Source organism: Medicago sativa, chromosome 5 (genome assembly GCF_051527215.1).
Source record: "Medicago sativa cultivar Bolivia chromosome 5, Bolivia_mono, whole genome shotgun sequence".
Lineage (NCBI taxonomy): Eukaryota > Viridiplantae > Streptophyta > Magnoliopsida > Fabales > Fabaceae > Medicago > Medicago sativa.
In genome coordinates this window covers 76,467,053-76,484,582 of record NC_140753.1, presented here as the reverse complement: position 1 = coordinate 76,484,582, position 17,530 = coordinate 76,467,053, and the positions used below count along the sequence as shown (strand labels likewise).

The 17,530-nt window shown below is 32.8% G+C and overlaps 1 protein-coding gene, 1 long non-coding RNA gene and 1 pseudogene across 3 annotated transcripts; 1 reads left to right on the top strand and 2 right to left on the bottom strand.

Moving 5' to 3' along the window:
• Positions 1-835: 835 nt before the first annotated feature.
• Positions 836-2,244, bottom strand: LOC146925137 (uncharacterized). Its single transcript, XR_015011017.1, has 5 exons — positions 2,048-2,244; positions 1,773-1,859; positions 1,546-1,601; positions 1,238-1,298; positions 836-1,051 (listed from the first exon to the last, which is right to left on the bottom strand). It is a non-coding gene; the product is annotated as an uncharacterized LOC146925137 (long non-coding RNA).
• Positions 2,245-10,189: 7,945 nt separating this feature from the next.
• On the top strand, positions 10,190-12,379 carry LOC146925136 (uncharacterized; annotated as a pseudogene). Its single transcript, XR_015011210.1, has 7 exons — positions 10,190-10,689; positions 10,770-10,981; positions 11,064-11,225; positions 11,312-11,402; positions 11,738-11,754; positions 11,839-11,869; positions 12,110-12,379. The product of XR_015011210.1 is annotated as an uncharacterized LOC146925136 (transcript).
• Positions 12,380-13,046: 667 nt separating this feature from the next.
• Positions 13,047-15,124, bottom strand: LOC146925135 (cytochrome P450 71D10-like). Its single transcript, XM_085710095.1, has 2 exons — positions 13,982-15,124; positions 13,047-13,846 (listed from the first exon to the last, which is right to left on the bottom strand). The coding sequence occupies exons 1-2, from the start codon at positions 14,864-14,866 to the stop codon at positions 13,235-13,237; spliced, it is 1,497 nt and encodes a 498-aa protein (XP_085566221.1). The 5' UTR covers positions 14,867-15,124; the 3' UTR covers positions 13,047-13,234.
• Between the last annotated feature and the right edge of the window lie 2,406 nt (positions 15,125-17,530).

Genomic DNA, 17,530 nt, shown 5'->3' with positions numbered 1-17,530 from the left:
CAAACCCTTTTTTCATAAAAATATTCCCAGAAAAAAAAGGGCGGGAGTACCTGGTTCAATTCCTTGCAAACCCTTTTTTTCATAAAAACTAGACCATCGACCCGTGCTTTCGCACGGGTCATATCAATAGTAATAATTGACAATGAAATAAAAAATAATATAAAAGTGCGATGGTAGTTCATTTTATAATGAAACATCTACTCTGCGAATATAACATAATATTGAAATAGCATGAGTCGTTTAACACAAAAAGTTTGACAGTTTGCTAATACCTTTAAAATGAACATATGTCAGAAAAAATATATTATACAACGAAGTACTACACATTACAAAAAACTTTTTTATAAACCACATTCGACGTAACATTGGTATCGTCACCGTCTTCATAATTTATCAAGATCTTCAAACCATCTCTTGAAGTAAGCCTTGATATTGCAACATACAACTGTCCATGTGAAAAAACAGGAGAAGGTAAATAGACACCAACATTTTTTAGTGGCTAACCTTGGCTTTCGTTGATAGTCATTGCAAATGAAACAATTAACGGAAACTGATCTATGAATATCAATGTTGATAGTTTTTTGTTATTTACAAATGATATACTTTATTTATTAATTTTGTTTTTGGTGCATCATATACTTTATTACTTATCCTCATTGAACATGTAACACATTCTTTCGGTCTTTGGAGTGCATTTTATCCTCCAAGCATTTCTTTAGTGCAACTTCATAAGCAATTCGATTTTTCCTGCAACTTCATTCCCATGACACAATAAATTGAATGTGGTCAAGAAATTGATATACATTTTGCTCAACCATATAATTAATGAACCACCATATCACAACATAAATTAGAATACATAAATAAGAATATATAAGAAGACGTAGATAAGAAGACATAAATAAGAAGACATCTTTTTCATTAAACTACTATTAAACTATAAGAAAATAGACATAAGAGCCAAGATATTAATTGGTCAGTGAGCAAACCAATGTAATTGAGTGTCCTCTAATGGTAAAGGTAAGAAAACTCCTAATGCTTACAAACCATTCTGCAAAATAAAGTGGATCAAATGAGTATGGTTTATAGGAGTATAACAAAATCAACTTAGAAAAACTGAAAACAAAAGTGAATATATAAACTAAAGAGAAGAGTAGAAGGAAAAAAAAAATAAGCAAATGATTTAATCTACATGACTATGTCTTGTGTAAATCCTGCTACACAAAAAAAAAAGTACCTTGATACAAAGCAAGCCATAAGTGACACAACAATCAAATTTCAATAGTGATCTAAATATCCTGCATAGCATAAGCAAACTCAACATCATTGTGTTAGGTTAATATTGTAGTACCCATCAAATAAATAAAATATATTATTTAGGTTAATGGTTTGCATTGTAGTCCCCGTCAAATAAAATATATTCTTTAGCAACCAAATAAAATATATTCTTTAGCAACATTGAAAGGAAAAAATTGGAAAATTCTGCATTTAAGCTAATTAATATATTTTTAAAAATGGGATAATAGCAATGTTGTAGAAAAATACCTCAATTGGAGGATGTAATAATTCCCTAAAATACTGAGTCAATATGTTAGCAATCCCTAACAAAGAAAACCAAATGAAAATTAGCTCATGAGACTTTTCATGCTAAATGAAACCACATAACAGAAGAGATTGAGGGCTATATAGAGAGGTAAAGAGAAAAAGGCACAAAAAATACACTAAAAAGAAAGTAACGTTGGGTATTTGCAGAATGGAAACAACTTTGGTACCTGCAATGCACATCAACCTAAGAGGTTACAATCAACCATCAGCCATCATCATCATTCATCGACTTACTCCAACCACTCATCAGATCCCTACATTTGAGCACTAAGCAGACTTCATGCTAGTACTATAATAGTAATACCATTTATAACGATGAAGAAGATGTAAAACACGTAACACAATCAATTTTCATCTAGCTAGAGTTGTATTGCATTATACAAAATTATACATCATAAGGAAATAAAGTGATTGTAATCCAGTAAAGTAAGAAAAAACTCACTGTATTCCCAAGCAAGGTTGCTTATATAAGAAAGCTAAAGCTATCATCAAAAAGTGCATTTGATTGCCGTGCATTTTCTGTTTTCTCTATTTCTTTCTTAACAGCCATCCTTCTACCAAAATCAAAGGATTCCATACTCTATATGAGCATCCCTTTTTGGAGATATTGAGCAACCTATCAATATATCAATTCACTCACCTATCACATTTCCAAAAAACAATAAGAGAAACAACAAAATTGTTTGAATCAGAACAAATATGAAAAAAATAAAATAAAAAGGATTTGTGCATCACAATTTAAAAAAGGTATGGCAGTGAGAAACAGAACATATTGATTCAAATGAGCTAAAAAAAATATTTAGAATCCATTACTCATGAAAAATGCCTAAATTCTTTATCTCAAAATCTATCATTCGTACTACCAAAATATTTCTCCAATCGATCTGAAAAGTCGATGCCAAAGAGAAATTACAAAAGTAATAATTAGAAAATAGAGATATAAATCAGTGTCAGAAGAAAACATGAGATATTTCTTCATCATGATGGCGTTTCATAGAATGGGAAGGATGAGAATTGAAGAGATAGTGGGAGAAGAACAAATGATCAGGAAATAGAATGGAAAAAGAAAGGATCTGCATACTCACGCAAATGAAACATTGCTTTTCTCAAATTTATTAACGGAAAAAGAAAGGATTTGTCAAAAGATGAAACATTGCATACTCACGCAAATTTTTGTTTTGTTTTTCAACAAAAATAGGATAATTAGGTTGGAAAGGATAGGAGCGATCTGTTTAAAGGAAATAATAGGATTGATTTGTTTTTTTTTATGATTATCTGTTTAGTAGGAAACGATTCTTAGGGTGCAAACAAAATAGGAACAATCTGTTAATAGGAGTGATTTGTTTTTTATTTTTTATGTTTATCTGTTTAGCAGCAAATGATTTTTGTCTTCCAAAAAAATAGGAGCAATATGTTAATAGGAGTTATTTACGCAAAATAGAGTTAATAGGAGCAATAGAGTTAATAGGAGCAATATGTTAATAGGAGTTAATAGGAGCAATAGAGTTAATAGGAGCAATAGAGTTAATAGAGTTAATAGGAGCAATATGTTAATAGGAGTTAATAGGAGCAATATGTTAATAGTAGCAAATGATTTTTTTTTTTATGTTTATTTGTTTAGTAGCAAATGATTTTTTTTTTATGTTTATCTGTTTATCAGCAAAATAGAGTTTTGTTATAGGAATGTAGCTAATCAGCAAAATAGATTTTTCTTTTTTTATGTTTATCAATTTTATTTGTATGATTTTTGTGTTGGAAACAAAATAGGAGGAAACTGTTATAGGATGGACTCCGTTTAGTAAAAGGGCAAAAGTTATGGTGCATAAGTCCTTTCCTTATGCACCATGCATAAACATATCACAACCATCAGATCAGGGACACATGTTATAATCTTGTGCTTCAGCTCTTTACTGTTGTTTTGCATCACAATCAGATCGCAGCTTCAGCTCTTCCTCTCTAAACCGACCACCTCCACCACACCCTCCATCCTCCGTCCACCACATCGCCGTCACTTCCGTTCTTCCACCGCCGTCAACTCTGTTCCCCACCGCCGTTGCTGGAATCCGGCTCGATTACACCTCTCACTACTCCGATCCGGTTGAATCTGTCTTCCGCCTTCCGTTCTCGGTTTCTGTGCAAGTCGGAATTGTGTTGTTTTCGCTTCAGATTTGATCTTGTTTTGTGATAAATCGTTGCTGGAATTTTTGTGTTGAAACAGTGTTGTTGTTGAAAGAAAACGGATCCGAAAACGAGTTATTGAAAGGAGAGTTCAAGTAATTTGTGATGTTTGAATGGTGTAAATTCAGTTTTGTGTTTATGTGTTCATATGTATTGCGTTTCTGGAAAACTGTTCTTGATGGTGTTCATAGTGTTCTTGACAATTTCTAGAAAAAGTTGACGGTTGATCTAGAAATTGTAAGAGAGAGAAAGAATTTAGGGTTTGTGCACCTCTGTCTTCTCCGATTCAGCGGATTCGTCTCCTCTGTCTTCTCCGACGAAGGTTTCTTGCCAGGGCCGTCTTAACAAATTCATAGGCCCGGTTTTAATTTTATAAGGGATGCAAAAAAAATTAAATTCCGGGCCCCAAAAAAAATAAATAAGCCATTTAAAAAAAATATTATAAATCTCACTTTGGTGGGTCTTGAACACATGACCTCACACTCAACAAAAAATAGCCACGCCACTAAAGCAAGCTGTACAGACTGAAATAAATTGCTTTTGATAGATATATAACCATTATTTTTGTGTCTTACATATAAAAAAAAAAATATTTTGGGCCCCAAAAAATTGGAGGCCCGGTGTCGTCGCCCAGCCTCGACGGGCTATGGGCCGGCCCTGTTTCTTGCTGTGAATTGATGAAAAAGAAAATTCAAAACCATTAAGTACATCTAATGGTTTTGGAGTACAACTCACAGAAACCATTTCCACAGCAAAATGGTTTTGGAGTACAACTCATAGAAACCATACCCATAGCAAAACCATTAGACAATTATTTTGGTTTCGCATAGAAGACTATCAAAACCATTAAACCATAATTATGGTTTCAGTAATAATTTCAGTGTATAACATCTTAATCATTATTCAAAACCATCTAACAATAATAATTTCATTAAAAACCATTACACAATTATCTTGGTTTCACATACATGCCTATCAAAACCATTAAACTATACTTATGGTTTCAGTAATCCATACCCTGAAGTTTGTTTCAATTCATCAAAACTATCAATCACAATAAACATAAATCCAAACATCATTAACATACTTCTTAACTTCCTGCAGTTTTGCCTCTGCACTCAGTCCATTTTCTTCAATCCTTCACTTCTTCAAATTCACAGTTTTCAAGTTTTCCCCTTTATTTATTTACAATGCAAGTGTCAAGCTTCCAATTTAACAAAATAGAATGTCATCATTTAAGAACAATAAGTTTTTACTGTACGCCTTAAGTTCTTGTCTTCCAAACAATACAAGAGCAAAATTAAGGGGATAAATTGTATTTCTCCAAACCTTAGAGATATGACACAAGTGGAATACTTCATAGTTTTTTCTTTTTCCTATGTCATGACTTGGTACTCTAGGATTGTTGTGTTCAATACATGTTTGTTGATCAGACTATAACACACACGGTGTTCGTTATGCACACATCCGCTACTTCAGCACTTACTCAGTTAAATAATGTTCCTTATATACACCTTGATGGTGAACGACAGTGACGGAAGATTGATGGTGAACGACGGTGGTGGGAGTTTGTTACTTGTTATGTTTTGTTGTTACGCGTTTGGTTTTTTCTGGGGTGTAGAAAGCAGTTTTGTTGGACTAGGTGTTAATGAGCTGGACTTATGCAGGACTTATGCATGGTGCATAAGTTATGGCTTATGCATGATAACCACACCCTTAGTAAAAGGTGTGAAAATTAGGGCCGATTTGTTTTGTTCAAGAAAATAGGAGATTAGGTGTGATGTGGCCGATTTGTTTCAACAAAAAAATAGGGTTAATAGGGAAATAGGAGATTAGGTCCAATCTGTTTCAACAAAAAAATAGGGTTAATAGGAAACAGGAGATTTGGTCCGATTTATTTCAACAAAAAAATAAGGTTAATAGGGTTAAAACAGTAAATTTAGGCAATAGGATTTAGGTTAAAATTAGGGCTAAAATAACCTTTCGGTTAACTTTTATAGATAAAAATAGATAATTAAAATTTGGATTAGGGTAAATCAGTTAGGGTTTAGCGGAAACAAATGTGTTTGCAGCGGAAACAGATGAAAAGCCCTATTTTTCTTTTTGTTTTTCATAATTAAAGTTTGGAATAGGGTAAAATAGTAATTATAATCATTAGGGCTTAGGTAAAATTAGGGCGAAATTGTTTGCTTGGGGCAACTTTTATATATAGATTGATATTCCCAGAAAAAAGGGCGGGATTATTCAATTCCTTGCAAACCCTTTTTTTCATAAAAATATTCCCAGAAAAAAAGGGCGGGATTAGGGTTAATCAGGGTTGATTGGAGACTGTATAACATTTTATATATTTATATATATTAAGATTAAGATAAGATTAAAATTAAGATTATGATTAAGATTAAGATAAGATTTCTAATACTCACTTATTTAAGAATTAGTAACAGAAAGGAAGACTACTTCGTAAAATTTTATATGGTGTATTTAGCAATTTTGTAAATTATGAGTATCACTAGTACAAAAAATACTTTTTAGATTCGTGCTTAAGTCGGTTCGCTCTGCCACCCGTCTTAAGAAGTGACGCGGTGGCAGTTTCGCAATTCTTTTAAATTTCCTTAAGTCGGTTATAAGGGTACCCGACTTAAGGTTGATAGAATATTGAAAAGAAATTATTTTTTAATAAATTTTCTAAGTCACAGGTTGACCAACTGACTTAAGAAGTCTTTTTCTTAAGTCGGTCCGTTGACCACCCAACCTAAGGATTTTCCACTCTTTTTTTTGTCAAAATAAAAAATTTCCCTCATTTTTTTCCTCATTTATTTATTAATTTAATTTAATAATTTAATTAATTTTATTAAGTTAAATTAAATTTATTATTTAAATTAATAGTTACATAAAAAGTATTTCTCACTTTCTCTCTCTGTGAACCTCAATCGATCTTCCTCTCTCTGTGAACCTTTCTTTCTCAATCGATCACCGCCATCGATCACCGCCATCATTCTCTCTGGAACCTCCGCCATTCACTGCTGTCATCGAACCTCCGTCACTCACTCCCTCTGTCTGTCACTCGCTACTGTCACTTGCTGTTGTCATCAAACCCTCCGTCACTCCTTCTCTTCTCAAACAAAGGTATTTTTATTCTTTTTAATCTTTTAGAATTTGTTCTATCATTTGGGTATTAGGGTTTACTGAAACTGTCATGTCATTGAATTGATTTGATGAAATTGATAATTATAGGGTTTGATGGTTTTGATTTCTATCAAGTTTGGGATTAAGAATAGTGAAAATAATTATCTGGATAATAACCATGAATTTATGTGTTTGATTTGAACAAGGAAAGGTGTAGAATTTACTACTTTTTCTGGCAATTGTCTTGTTTCAGTAAACTTTGAGATTCTACCATCCTTTCTTCCTTTTGGTACTACCCAAGTTGGCCCTCCAGACTAATGCCAATCACACCCCAAATCAAAATTTGTTAGTGCGATCCATTTGAATTTTAAGTAATTGAAGAGGATTTGTTAAAAAATGTATTCTTAGAATTCATATAGTAAAAAAACAGAAATGTTACTTAGATATATTTTTTGACAAATATATGAGACACCATATATTAGTGTTCACACATGAAACAAATGGTTGACACAACTTAAACATGTGATTAATTTCATTTAGCAGGTGGTTAATGATATCTTGTTTTTTGTTAAAACTAGTTTTTTGATTCACTTACCTACTAAACATAATTAATCACACCCCTTCATAAATTAACAAACCATATAATATATAACATGTTACTAATTAATAACCGTATCAATCTACTTGTGACTATATAGTAGTACTACATACTAATTATGTGATTCATAGCATACCCTTATGAAGCAATCATGAAAATGCATGTGAAGCAGAGTAGATGGAATTGTTTTGTCATTCATGGTTACTTTGTGTACTTCCCCAGCCACGATGGAGTCTACCTGAGGGCATGTATGCTCATTGTAATTCACACTTAGTGCACTTGCTAGAGAAGTTAAGGACACCATCATCATTGGAACTACACCTGCTCTACTAGTGAGCCCACCGTTGGTTTGGTGCTGACTACTAAGTGACACAACCACCAAATGGAGGGCATAAAATGGAGCCATCGGTTTCAGTACCAAGTGACTCAGCCACCAAATTTGCTTGCTGGTCCACTACTTGATCCACAGGGTTCACCCAATGTGTATGGATTCTGCACAAAACAATGCACAAGTGTGAACTCGTTTTCTAGAATCATTCATACTTAAGTTCCTATGAGAAAGCATATGCTGAAGTTATTACTTTAGGCCTCCAAAAATATTCACTCACTTTTTTTGGTTGGAAGGCACGTAATTAGGACCTTTGGCACCCCATTGGCTACACATAGTATTTCCACTAACTAGATTAATCTCTGCTTAGGTGTTTTAGGTCTTAGCTTAAAACTCATCACCATGAATGTGTTGAGTGGAGATCCAACTGTGAAGTACCCCAACAAGCTCAATGATGGCTAACAAGAAACATGTTTTTCATAGGATAAATCAAGATGCTAGATATGATAAAACCACATAAGGCGAAGAGAGCGATATTGTAATGCTATGGCCAAAGCATAGCTTCGGTTTTATTTGCATTTCATTTTAAGACAAAAATCATAGTTCATTTAATTCATTTATTTTTTTCCTAAGGGGTAGCTAAGGTCAAAGGGTAGCTTCTTCCTTAATTTATTGCTTTTTTCCTTCAATGAGTAAGTGTTGGGGGTAGTTCATTTAGGTTTCTGCTTTTAGAAACTCATTCTGACTCTGAGATAAGCATAGATATTGTCATATTGTGATACAGTTGGTCCTTCTCATAGAGTTGTATTATAATTAAATATATATCGTCTATTTGATTATCCATTTTGAAATTGTTGGTTATTGCTTGATTAATTTAGGGTACATTGCTGCTAAAGTGTTTGTTCTCTTTCACATTCATATTTATAAGATAATAAAGGTAAGGACTAAGGATAATTTGTCTACGCTCCAACAGTTCAATTCTTTTTAGTATTACTATTAGAGTGTTCACATCATTTATTTATGCTTATTTACTGAACATTGAGATATCGTGGGTGACATTGTTTGGTAGTTCACTTTTCCTATATATGGAAAAAAAGTGATTTCTTATTGTTAGAGCATTGGGTCATTTTTTTTATTAAGGCCTCATAATTCATCAAAAAGTCCAGCCTATAGCTCTATCACTTAAGATGAAAAGCTTTATTTCAAATTTGATTTATCCCTCACTCAATTTTAGCTATAGGACTATCAGATTCTGAACAGCTAGACAAATACATGATAAGCAATGCTATAAAACAAAATTGAAAGAGGGATAGATTTGAATTGAATAGCCAGATCATGGTCAAATTAAGTAAGAAAAAGTAGTAAGTTTTATACCATTCCTTGTCCACCTCTGGCACTCCAACCACCTGGAGCTCCATTAGACCTGTAAAGTTGGAATTGATTTCTATTTAGTGTTAGCTCATGGAATTGATTTATTTTTTGTTGGATAAAGTGGTTTGGTTTTCTTAAAGTAAAGTTGGATTTAAATCAACTAAAATTGTTTACTAACTTTAGTTCATGTCCAATATTTCTTTAATATAATGGTGACGGTTGATGTCATTGTAGTGTAGTGCAGACAAGTGTTTACCTTTGATTAGTCATGTTAGAATGAAACATCGTATGACATGTAAATATAGAAAGTCACATACTAAGTATTCTTTTAAGTGATGTTCATATACACTCACAATAAAAAGGGGGGAAATTAGGCATAACAACCTCTATACAAATAACACCATCGCTTTTATACATATATAGGCTTAATATCCAATCTTCCTCCACCATATTCATTGTCATATCTTAGGACCCTTATCTACAGGTCTGCAATCTTCATTTTCTATTTTCTTCATAATTTATGTTCTTCTCTTTAATTTTCTTCCATTTTTATGTCGGTATAGCTTTGAAAATATCATTGAAACTATTCTGATCAGCAAAACTATAGGGGAACATGTGGATTTGTATTGGACCCTGAAACATGCGAGCTACAATTTTCTTGTTCTGAATTGGTTATTATAGATATATACAAAATTGTATTATGTCATTGTCATTCTTATGCATAGTTTCATTTCAGTCTTGTGTGTATTAAAAAGGTTCACCAATCCATATAGCTTTGAATTGAATTTTCTGATTGAGAAAACATCAAATAATAGAATGCCAAATTGTGTTTTCATGATATGGGTCACATTGCCCAAAGAAAAATTGACTGAACATAGGTTGCAGGACAGTTATGCATATTAAATTTAATGATAAATTTGATGTTGTAGGATTCTCTAGTGTCGACGGATTTGTGCGAAATGGACGTGAGGACATCTTGGTGAATGGTGAAAGCCCTTAGGCAACATGAACACCATGGTCGTGTTTGTGCTGTTGGTTGAGGGGTGGGAATTCGAGAATACTTTGGATCAAAATCTCATTCCACCCCTTCTGTTATCAATGATGCCCAACTAACAACTTTAACTAAGAAGATTACACATGACGTGCTTCAGTCTCTTAACTCTCAACAAAATCAAAATTTCCCAATATATTCTCCTAATATCACTCAACATGTTAGCACAAAGGGTAGTTGCTCTATTGTTCCACAGACGCCAGATGATGAAGAGGATATCCTAGAAGAGTGTGAATTGTATATTGATTGAAGCAGTAATGTGGTGGCACATGATAATGTGTACAACCTAGGGCCAACTAGGTTGTTATCAAGGTGATAGATGCAAAGGCTCAAGTACCTATGCCCACTGATGATGAGGTGACAACAATTGCTGAGGCCGTCAACACTTTCATTAAATGGCCGAAAGGACTTTTACGAGTTATTGAGAATAAGGTATTTATTATATTTATGTCTATCACTATTTACACTTGGTACTATTTAGACTTGTGTAATCTTTTATCATAATGGTTTAGGATGTTGATATACCTATGAAAGTTGATGTTCCACCAAAAAAGTCGGAACCTATTTGTCAAAAATTGATAGTGAGGGCAATGTATATGGAACAAGCTTTGAAGTTTAAGGTTGAACATAGTGGGATTGATATTGAGCTACCGAGGGACGATATCATGGACTTGTGTTTTGGGTAAAAAGAATTACACTTGACTATTTTGCAAGTGTGGCTGACGTAAGTATATTTTGTTTGTAAATTTAACGGTCATTCAATTACTTAATTTTATTTATAATGTAATTTTGTTTCACTATCTTAGGTATCTACACCGTCGTTGTGTTGAAGTAGGCAAAAGTGGAATGTACGGATTTCTTGATCCGTATTACACTTAGTCAAAATGACCATGTTAGTGTTCAAACCTACATTCGAAACACATGGACCATAATAAAAAGGATTTGTACCTAGCTCCTTACTTTAACAAGTAATTTTTTTTCTCTTTATATCCAATCACTTGTAATATAGATATTTGAATTTTACAAATAATTTAATTGTTTACTACCCTTGTAGTCATCACTGGCATTTGCTCATAATTAATCACATGAAGCGCGAGGTAACCTTTCTATGTTCATTAGGAAAGAAGCCGGCAGATAAAAAAATAGGTTAAAGTGCAACTTTGGCCCCTTATCTTTCAAAAAGTTGCGATTTTGACCCCCTAACTTTGAAAACTACAATTTTGGCCCCCTAACTTTGAAAACTGCTGAGAAGGCGACACGTGTCCAAAAAAAGGGGCCATTTTGAAAAGATAAGGGGTCATAATCGCAACATTTTGAAAAGATAAGGGGTCAAAAGACATATTTGCCTTATGTTAGGGGGTAAAAAGAGCATATTTCCCTAAACATGGGGGGCCAAAATTGTAGTTTTCAAAGTTAGGGGGCCAAAATCGCAACTTTTTGAAAGATAGGGGGCCAAAGTTGCACTTTAGCCAAAAAAATATTAGCCATTGTTGATTCGTAAGTATTCAATTTATTTATTGTACATGAAATGTGACATGTTTTATTGATATAAGTTTAACGATTAAGTATTTATTATTGTAGAGCTTTGGAAGGTTATAATAAGCTACAACAGGTGCGAAAGCATAATAAAGTAATATGGTTTTACCCCACTATAAGTTATTTACACATGCTACTGCTTCATCTATCATATTTGTGGCGTTTCTGTATTAAATATCTTCTATTTTGAATAGTATTTATCGACGAAACGGTCACATTTGATCATATTTGATATCTTATGTATTAAATATGTTCTAATTTTATTTTTACATGTTTATTTGATAAACTAAAATTATGTCATCATTAATTTATTCAGATATTTGCGGATTCAACTCCCTTTCAAAAGGATGTGTTCAAGAACGCTGTGTAAATTTGATTATGGAACTTATTGAAGCAAACACGGAGCCATCATAGTGCGAGACGGGTTTTTTTTAGCAGTTGGGGTTTTAGCTTAGTGTTCCTTGTTTTGAGTTTTTTAGCTTAGTGCGAGACATGTTCTTTACTCTGCCACTGCAGTAACTATTTACATTCGTATGACATTATAGTTCTATGGTCTTATTTAATTAGTACATGTGAATTTTGGTTATGGTTTACCCTTCAATGTATCTTTCTATTACTACAAGTTAGTGACATTAGATATTCTGAATGTATTCTGTCAATAAAAAAAAAAAAAATTCTGCATGTACGCAGTGGAAAAAAAAATGGTTGCAGGAAAAAAAAAAAATGGTGCATAATCTGCATGCATGCTAATTTTTAAAAAAAAAAATAATTTTTTTTTAAGTCTGTTAAAATCGAGCGACTTAAGAAGTTAATATGATGCCTTAAGGCGGTTGTTAGATCTGACTTAAAAATCAAATACTTCTTATGACGGGAGCTGTTAGGTCGGACACGTGCCCGACTTAAAAAGTCCTTTCTAACCGACTTACAAAATGATGCCTTAAGACGGTTGTTAAATCCGACTTAAAAGGCAAATACTTCTTATGACGGGAGCTATAAGGTCGGACGCGCGCCCGACTTAAAAAGCCCTTTTTAACCGACTTAAAAAGGGTTTTTTTGTACTAGATGATCATAAATACTCTTAAGATATAACAATAACTTTTTATTTACAAAGTTGTAACAATTGATTATCTACAATCCTTTTTCATATGTCATCTGTTTCAGGTGAATTTTTCTTCCTTGGCAACTTTGGGAAAGATTCCTCTCTAGTTAAATGTCTTATACAATATAAAACAACTATACTTAACGGTTTACAATTTAATTCAAACATAAATTCTATTTTTGTCACAAATATCATATAAAAGTGTAAACAACATCTAGTAAAAACATTTACAACAAATTATTACCAAGCACAATCATTATTCGGAACATCATACACATTATTACTGAAAGTAGTATATGGAAATTAAACACGGTGAACAGGTTAGCTTAGGCAATACAAATATTAAGGACGACGTGTAATAGGAATTAAGCATAGGTCATGTTTTCTTCCTGCAGTAAGCCCAAATGATTCACTCATATCAAGTTCTTCATGGCTCATTCCATTGGGAAGCTTCCAATCAAAGTGATAAAGCAACTTAGCAAGAGGCAGCTCAACATTGGGTAAGGCAAATGCAATACCTGGACACATCCTTCTTCCAGCACCAAATGGTATGTATTCAAAGTCTGTACCTTTGAATTCAATTGGGCTATTAACAAACCTCTCAGGTTTGAAATTCTCAGCTTCAACCCAATATCTTGGATCTCTTCCAATAGCCCAAGCATTAACCATGACCCTTGTCTTAGCTGGGATCTCATACCCACTGATTTGGCATCTCTCCCTACTTTCTCTTGGAAGTAACAACGGTGCAACGGGATGCAACCTCAATGTTTCTTTGATGACAGACTTCAAGTATATCAATTGGTGCAACTCTGTCTCATCCACAAACCCCTTTCTATCAAACACTCTTCTTACTTCAGCTTGTGCTTCTTCCATCACCTTTGGATTCTTTACCATCTCAGACATCGCCCATAACACAGTCCCTGACGATGTTTCGCCACCACCAGTGAACAAGTCCTGTAATTGGATTAATATAATTTATTTTTCAGCTTCGGGAAATCTTACGTTTAAACATATGAAAAATTATATATTAGTCTTTATTTAAACGGTGAAAATAAACTTATATATTAACATGTTTGGTTGTTGACTAACCTGGATGACTGATTTCAAAGTATCATCAGTCAAGGGATGTTGTGAGAGCTCACTTTCCTGTTGAATCTTGAGAAGAACATCAACTAGATCTTCATCTTTTCTTTCTTCCATGTGAATTCTTTTATGATCATCAATGATGTCTTGCAATATTATATCAAGCTCTCTGTGACGTTTTTCAAGTTTGGTCTTTGCCCTACTCATCCATCGTAGAAATTTAATAGAAGGATACAAATCAGCAATACAAACACCTCCCAACAGGCTCAATGCTTCCTCCATTGCTAATTTGTACGCTTCTTGGTGTATGTTCCTTTTCCCAAAAGCTGCACGTGCTGTTATCCCATATATCGTTGACAAAATCTTCTGAGTGAGATTAACAATGGATCCTTCAGCTCCAGATATTGATTTAACAAGATTTGACACCTCTTCTTCTCTTATAGACCTAAATGATTCAACACGCTTTACAGATAATAGCTCTATAACACATAGCTTTCGTAGTTGTCTCCAGTGTTCTCCATATACGGAGAATCCAATATCGGTATTATTGTATGTAAGTATTGTGGGCAAAAGAAGGTTTGGCCTGTCACTAAAGGCAAGGTCATGTGTTTTCATGATCTCTTTGGCCATTTCTGGTGAACTAACTATTATGTATGATACCTCTCCTAGTTTTAAGTGCATTAGAGGTCCATATTTCTCTGCCAAAATTTTGAAGCAGTGGTGGGGAAGTGAGTTGCTGATAATTTGATGCATGTTTCCTATGAGTGGAAGTGTCCATGGTCCTGGTGGTAAATTGATAGTGGAACGTCTTTTAACTATTTTGAATAACATCAAGAGGAAAAGAAAGGAGACCATGGCGGTAATAAAAGAAAAAGGGATGTAAAGCTCCATGATTAATGTTGTAGCTTTATCTTAGAGGAACAAAACAAGAATGACTAGATGAAGTTATTTGTGCCAAAGACTCATTATATAATCATCTTCATTTTCGAGTCAATGAGACGTGTTAATTGATATAAATTTAATACTAATATAAAAGTAGAAAAATATTTCATGAACACCATACATCTAATTAATACCAAATAAAAATAGAGCACACTGTTATATCTCCCAACATCACGAAACACTTTTGTACAGCAATTAATTCTCAACAAAGTATTCAAATCAATTACCAATTGAAGTAAAGTTAGTCCGGCACACTACAAGACTTATCCATTTTGATTTTGTTCACTTGCAAACACACGTGGCTGTGCATCCAAAACTTTACTCCATCACCCTGGCTTTGGACAAACAATTTTTTTTCATCTTTAAAACCAATTTTATTATTTCCAATCGTGAAAATTGATATAAATTTAATACTAATATAAAAGTAGAAAAATATTTCACGAACACCATACATCTAATTAATATCAAATAAAAATATTAAGTTATGATCCCCTTGAGCATAGCTCGGTTGGCAGGAACATGCATTGTTATATATAGGGGTTGAGGTTTGACCCCATACACCCCACTTATTCATCTTGAAAAATATGAATTATAGCCGCTACGCTACCTACCAAAAAAAATATCAAGTTATGTACCAAACACTTTTAAAAAAATAGCAAATAATCAAATTTTCATATTTACATTCTCAGATAAATTATTTTTAGAAATTATTTTAATTGGATATTGACATTGTAAAATATTATTATATAAATACCAACGTCGTTAGAATGGTTTCTTTTCAAGTTAGGTAATCCAGATCCTCTCAAAAAAGATAGGTGTGATCCAGATGATGTATAATGACAATGATTCTTCTAAGCTCTAATGGCCACGTTATTATTGATGTAAGGTTACTTTCTCGATACATTTTCCGTTTTTACATTTACGTTTATTTTAAATTCCTTTTTTTTTTTTGGTACAACGTTTATTTTAAATTTCTAATACGATAATGAAAGGTTCATGTCATGAATATTTTGTGATAGAGAGGTGAAAAGTAAACTCCAAAGAATACATTTTAGAAATAAATAAATGTTAATTATGATATTATGGACCATCTTTAAAGACCTTAAATAATAAATTTTCGTGAAAATATGTATCTAATGTTTTGGAAATTGAAGTATTTGACATTATAAATAAATATTTCTATTAATTTGTACACCCTCCGGTCACTATTATAAGCAAAAAACAATATTGTAGGTTCATTCATTTAATGATGTATGTGGTCTTTATTATAGACCACATACATCATTAAATGAATGAATCCAAAATGTTGATTTTTGCTTATAATAGTGACAGGAGGGTGTAATTGTTAAGGAGTGCTCTTAGAATACTCGTTATCAAGATTCTTAAAAATAATGTTAATAAATGTCCTATTTGGGTGCATACATGAGAACAGAGAATTTTTAACAATGCTATCTTCCCTTCATCCTTGCATCTTCTCTCACCGTGTTCGCTGAAGTTAAATCATGACCCAGACATATAGGCAAATCAATAAATGAACGTATTTCATATGTGTTATATTTTAATCAAATATCCTATTCTGTCTTTGTGAGCTGAGAAATGTGATATGTTGGTCAATTCTAGCATTTCTTTGGTGATCCCAACAATGGAATTGCAAAACAATCATGTTGGTCTCATTTATTTTCAATTTACTAACGGTGATAGAAAGAAAGACTTAGGACTTCATAAGTCTCGTGAGCTTAACTCAGTTGATAAGAACATTGTATAATATATGTATTGATTGGGGTTCAAACTCCAGACACACCACTTATTCACCTTATAAAAGTGAATTTCTAACTGATAGACTATATATTTGACCAAAAATAAAATATTATATGGATTTAGTGATTTCGTATATTATGGATATGATCATAAATAGTTGAAACAATAACTTGTTGCTTATTATTTGCTTTATTGTTTCACCATGTTTTAAGGTAAATTATTCTTGTAAAATTCGCTGATTACCTACGATCCTTCTTCATAAGCCATCTTTTTATAAAAGTCATACTATCAACTTATCTTCAAACATTAATTCAATAAACTTTACATGCTTTTGACTTTGTAGAGTATATACATCTTTGTTTATCTACCTGGATTTTGTGGTAAGATAAGACTTTACTAATCAACAACTAATACCACTACTTGATAATGTCGTAAATATTATGATGAACGTTTCCCACTCTGAAATACGTCATTATTCCTTTTTTATTGTGTTATTATTCTTTTTCTTCTTTTTTATTGTTTTTCTACTCTAAAAATATTTGTCTTAAAAATTATCATGATGGTTGTGCAAATACCATTATGATTCTCTACTCCACTCTTTTTTTTTTTGACGTTAATTCTCTACTCCACTCTACACAACTTTATTCTGCCCATTGGAGTAAATCAATGGTAAATATATCAATAAAAAGAATATAAAATAAAGTAAATTGTAAAAATAAAAATCATAACGACCCTACAGTTTTTCGTTTCTTGCATTACTTCACTATGCCTTCACATTCGTTGCATACTTTACGCCGCTGTCCATTTTTTGTGTAGCATTTGAATGACATTGTGGTTGATGATATTGGACAACCA

Coding starts and splice junctions, on each gene's coding strand:
- LOC146925135 (XM_085710095.1), bottom strand. CDS start 14,866: ATGGAGCTTTACATCCCTTTTTCTTTTATTACCGCCATGGTCTCCTTT. Junction 13,847..13,981: donor CTTTGAAATCAGTCATCCAG/GTTAGTCAACAA, acceptor ATCCAATTACAG/GACTTGTTCACTGGTGGTGG.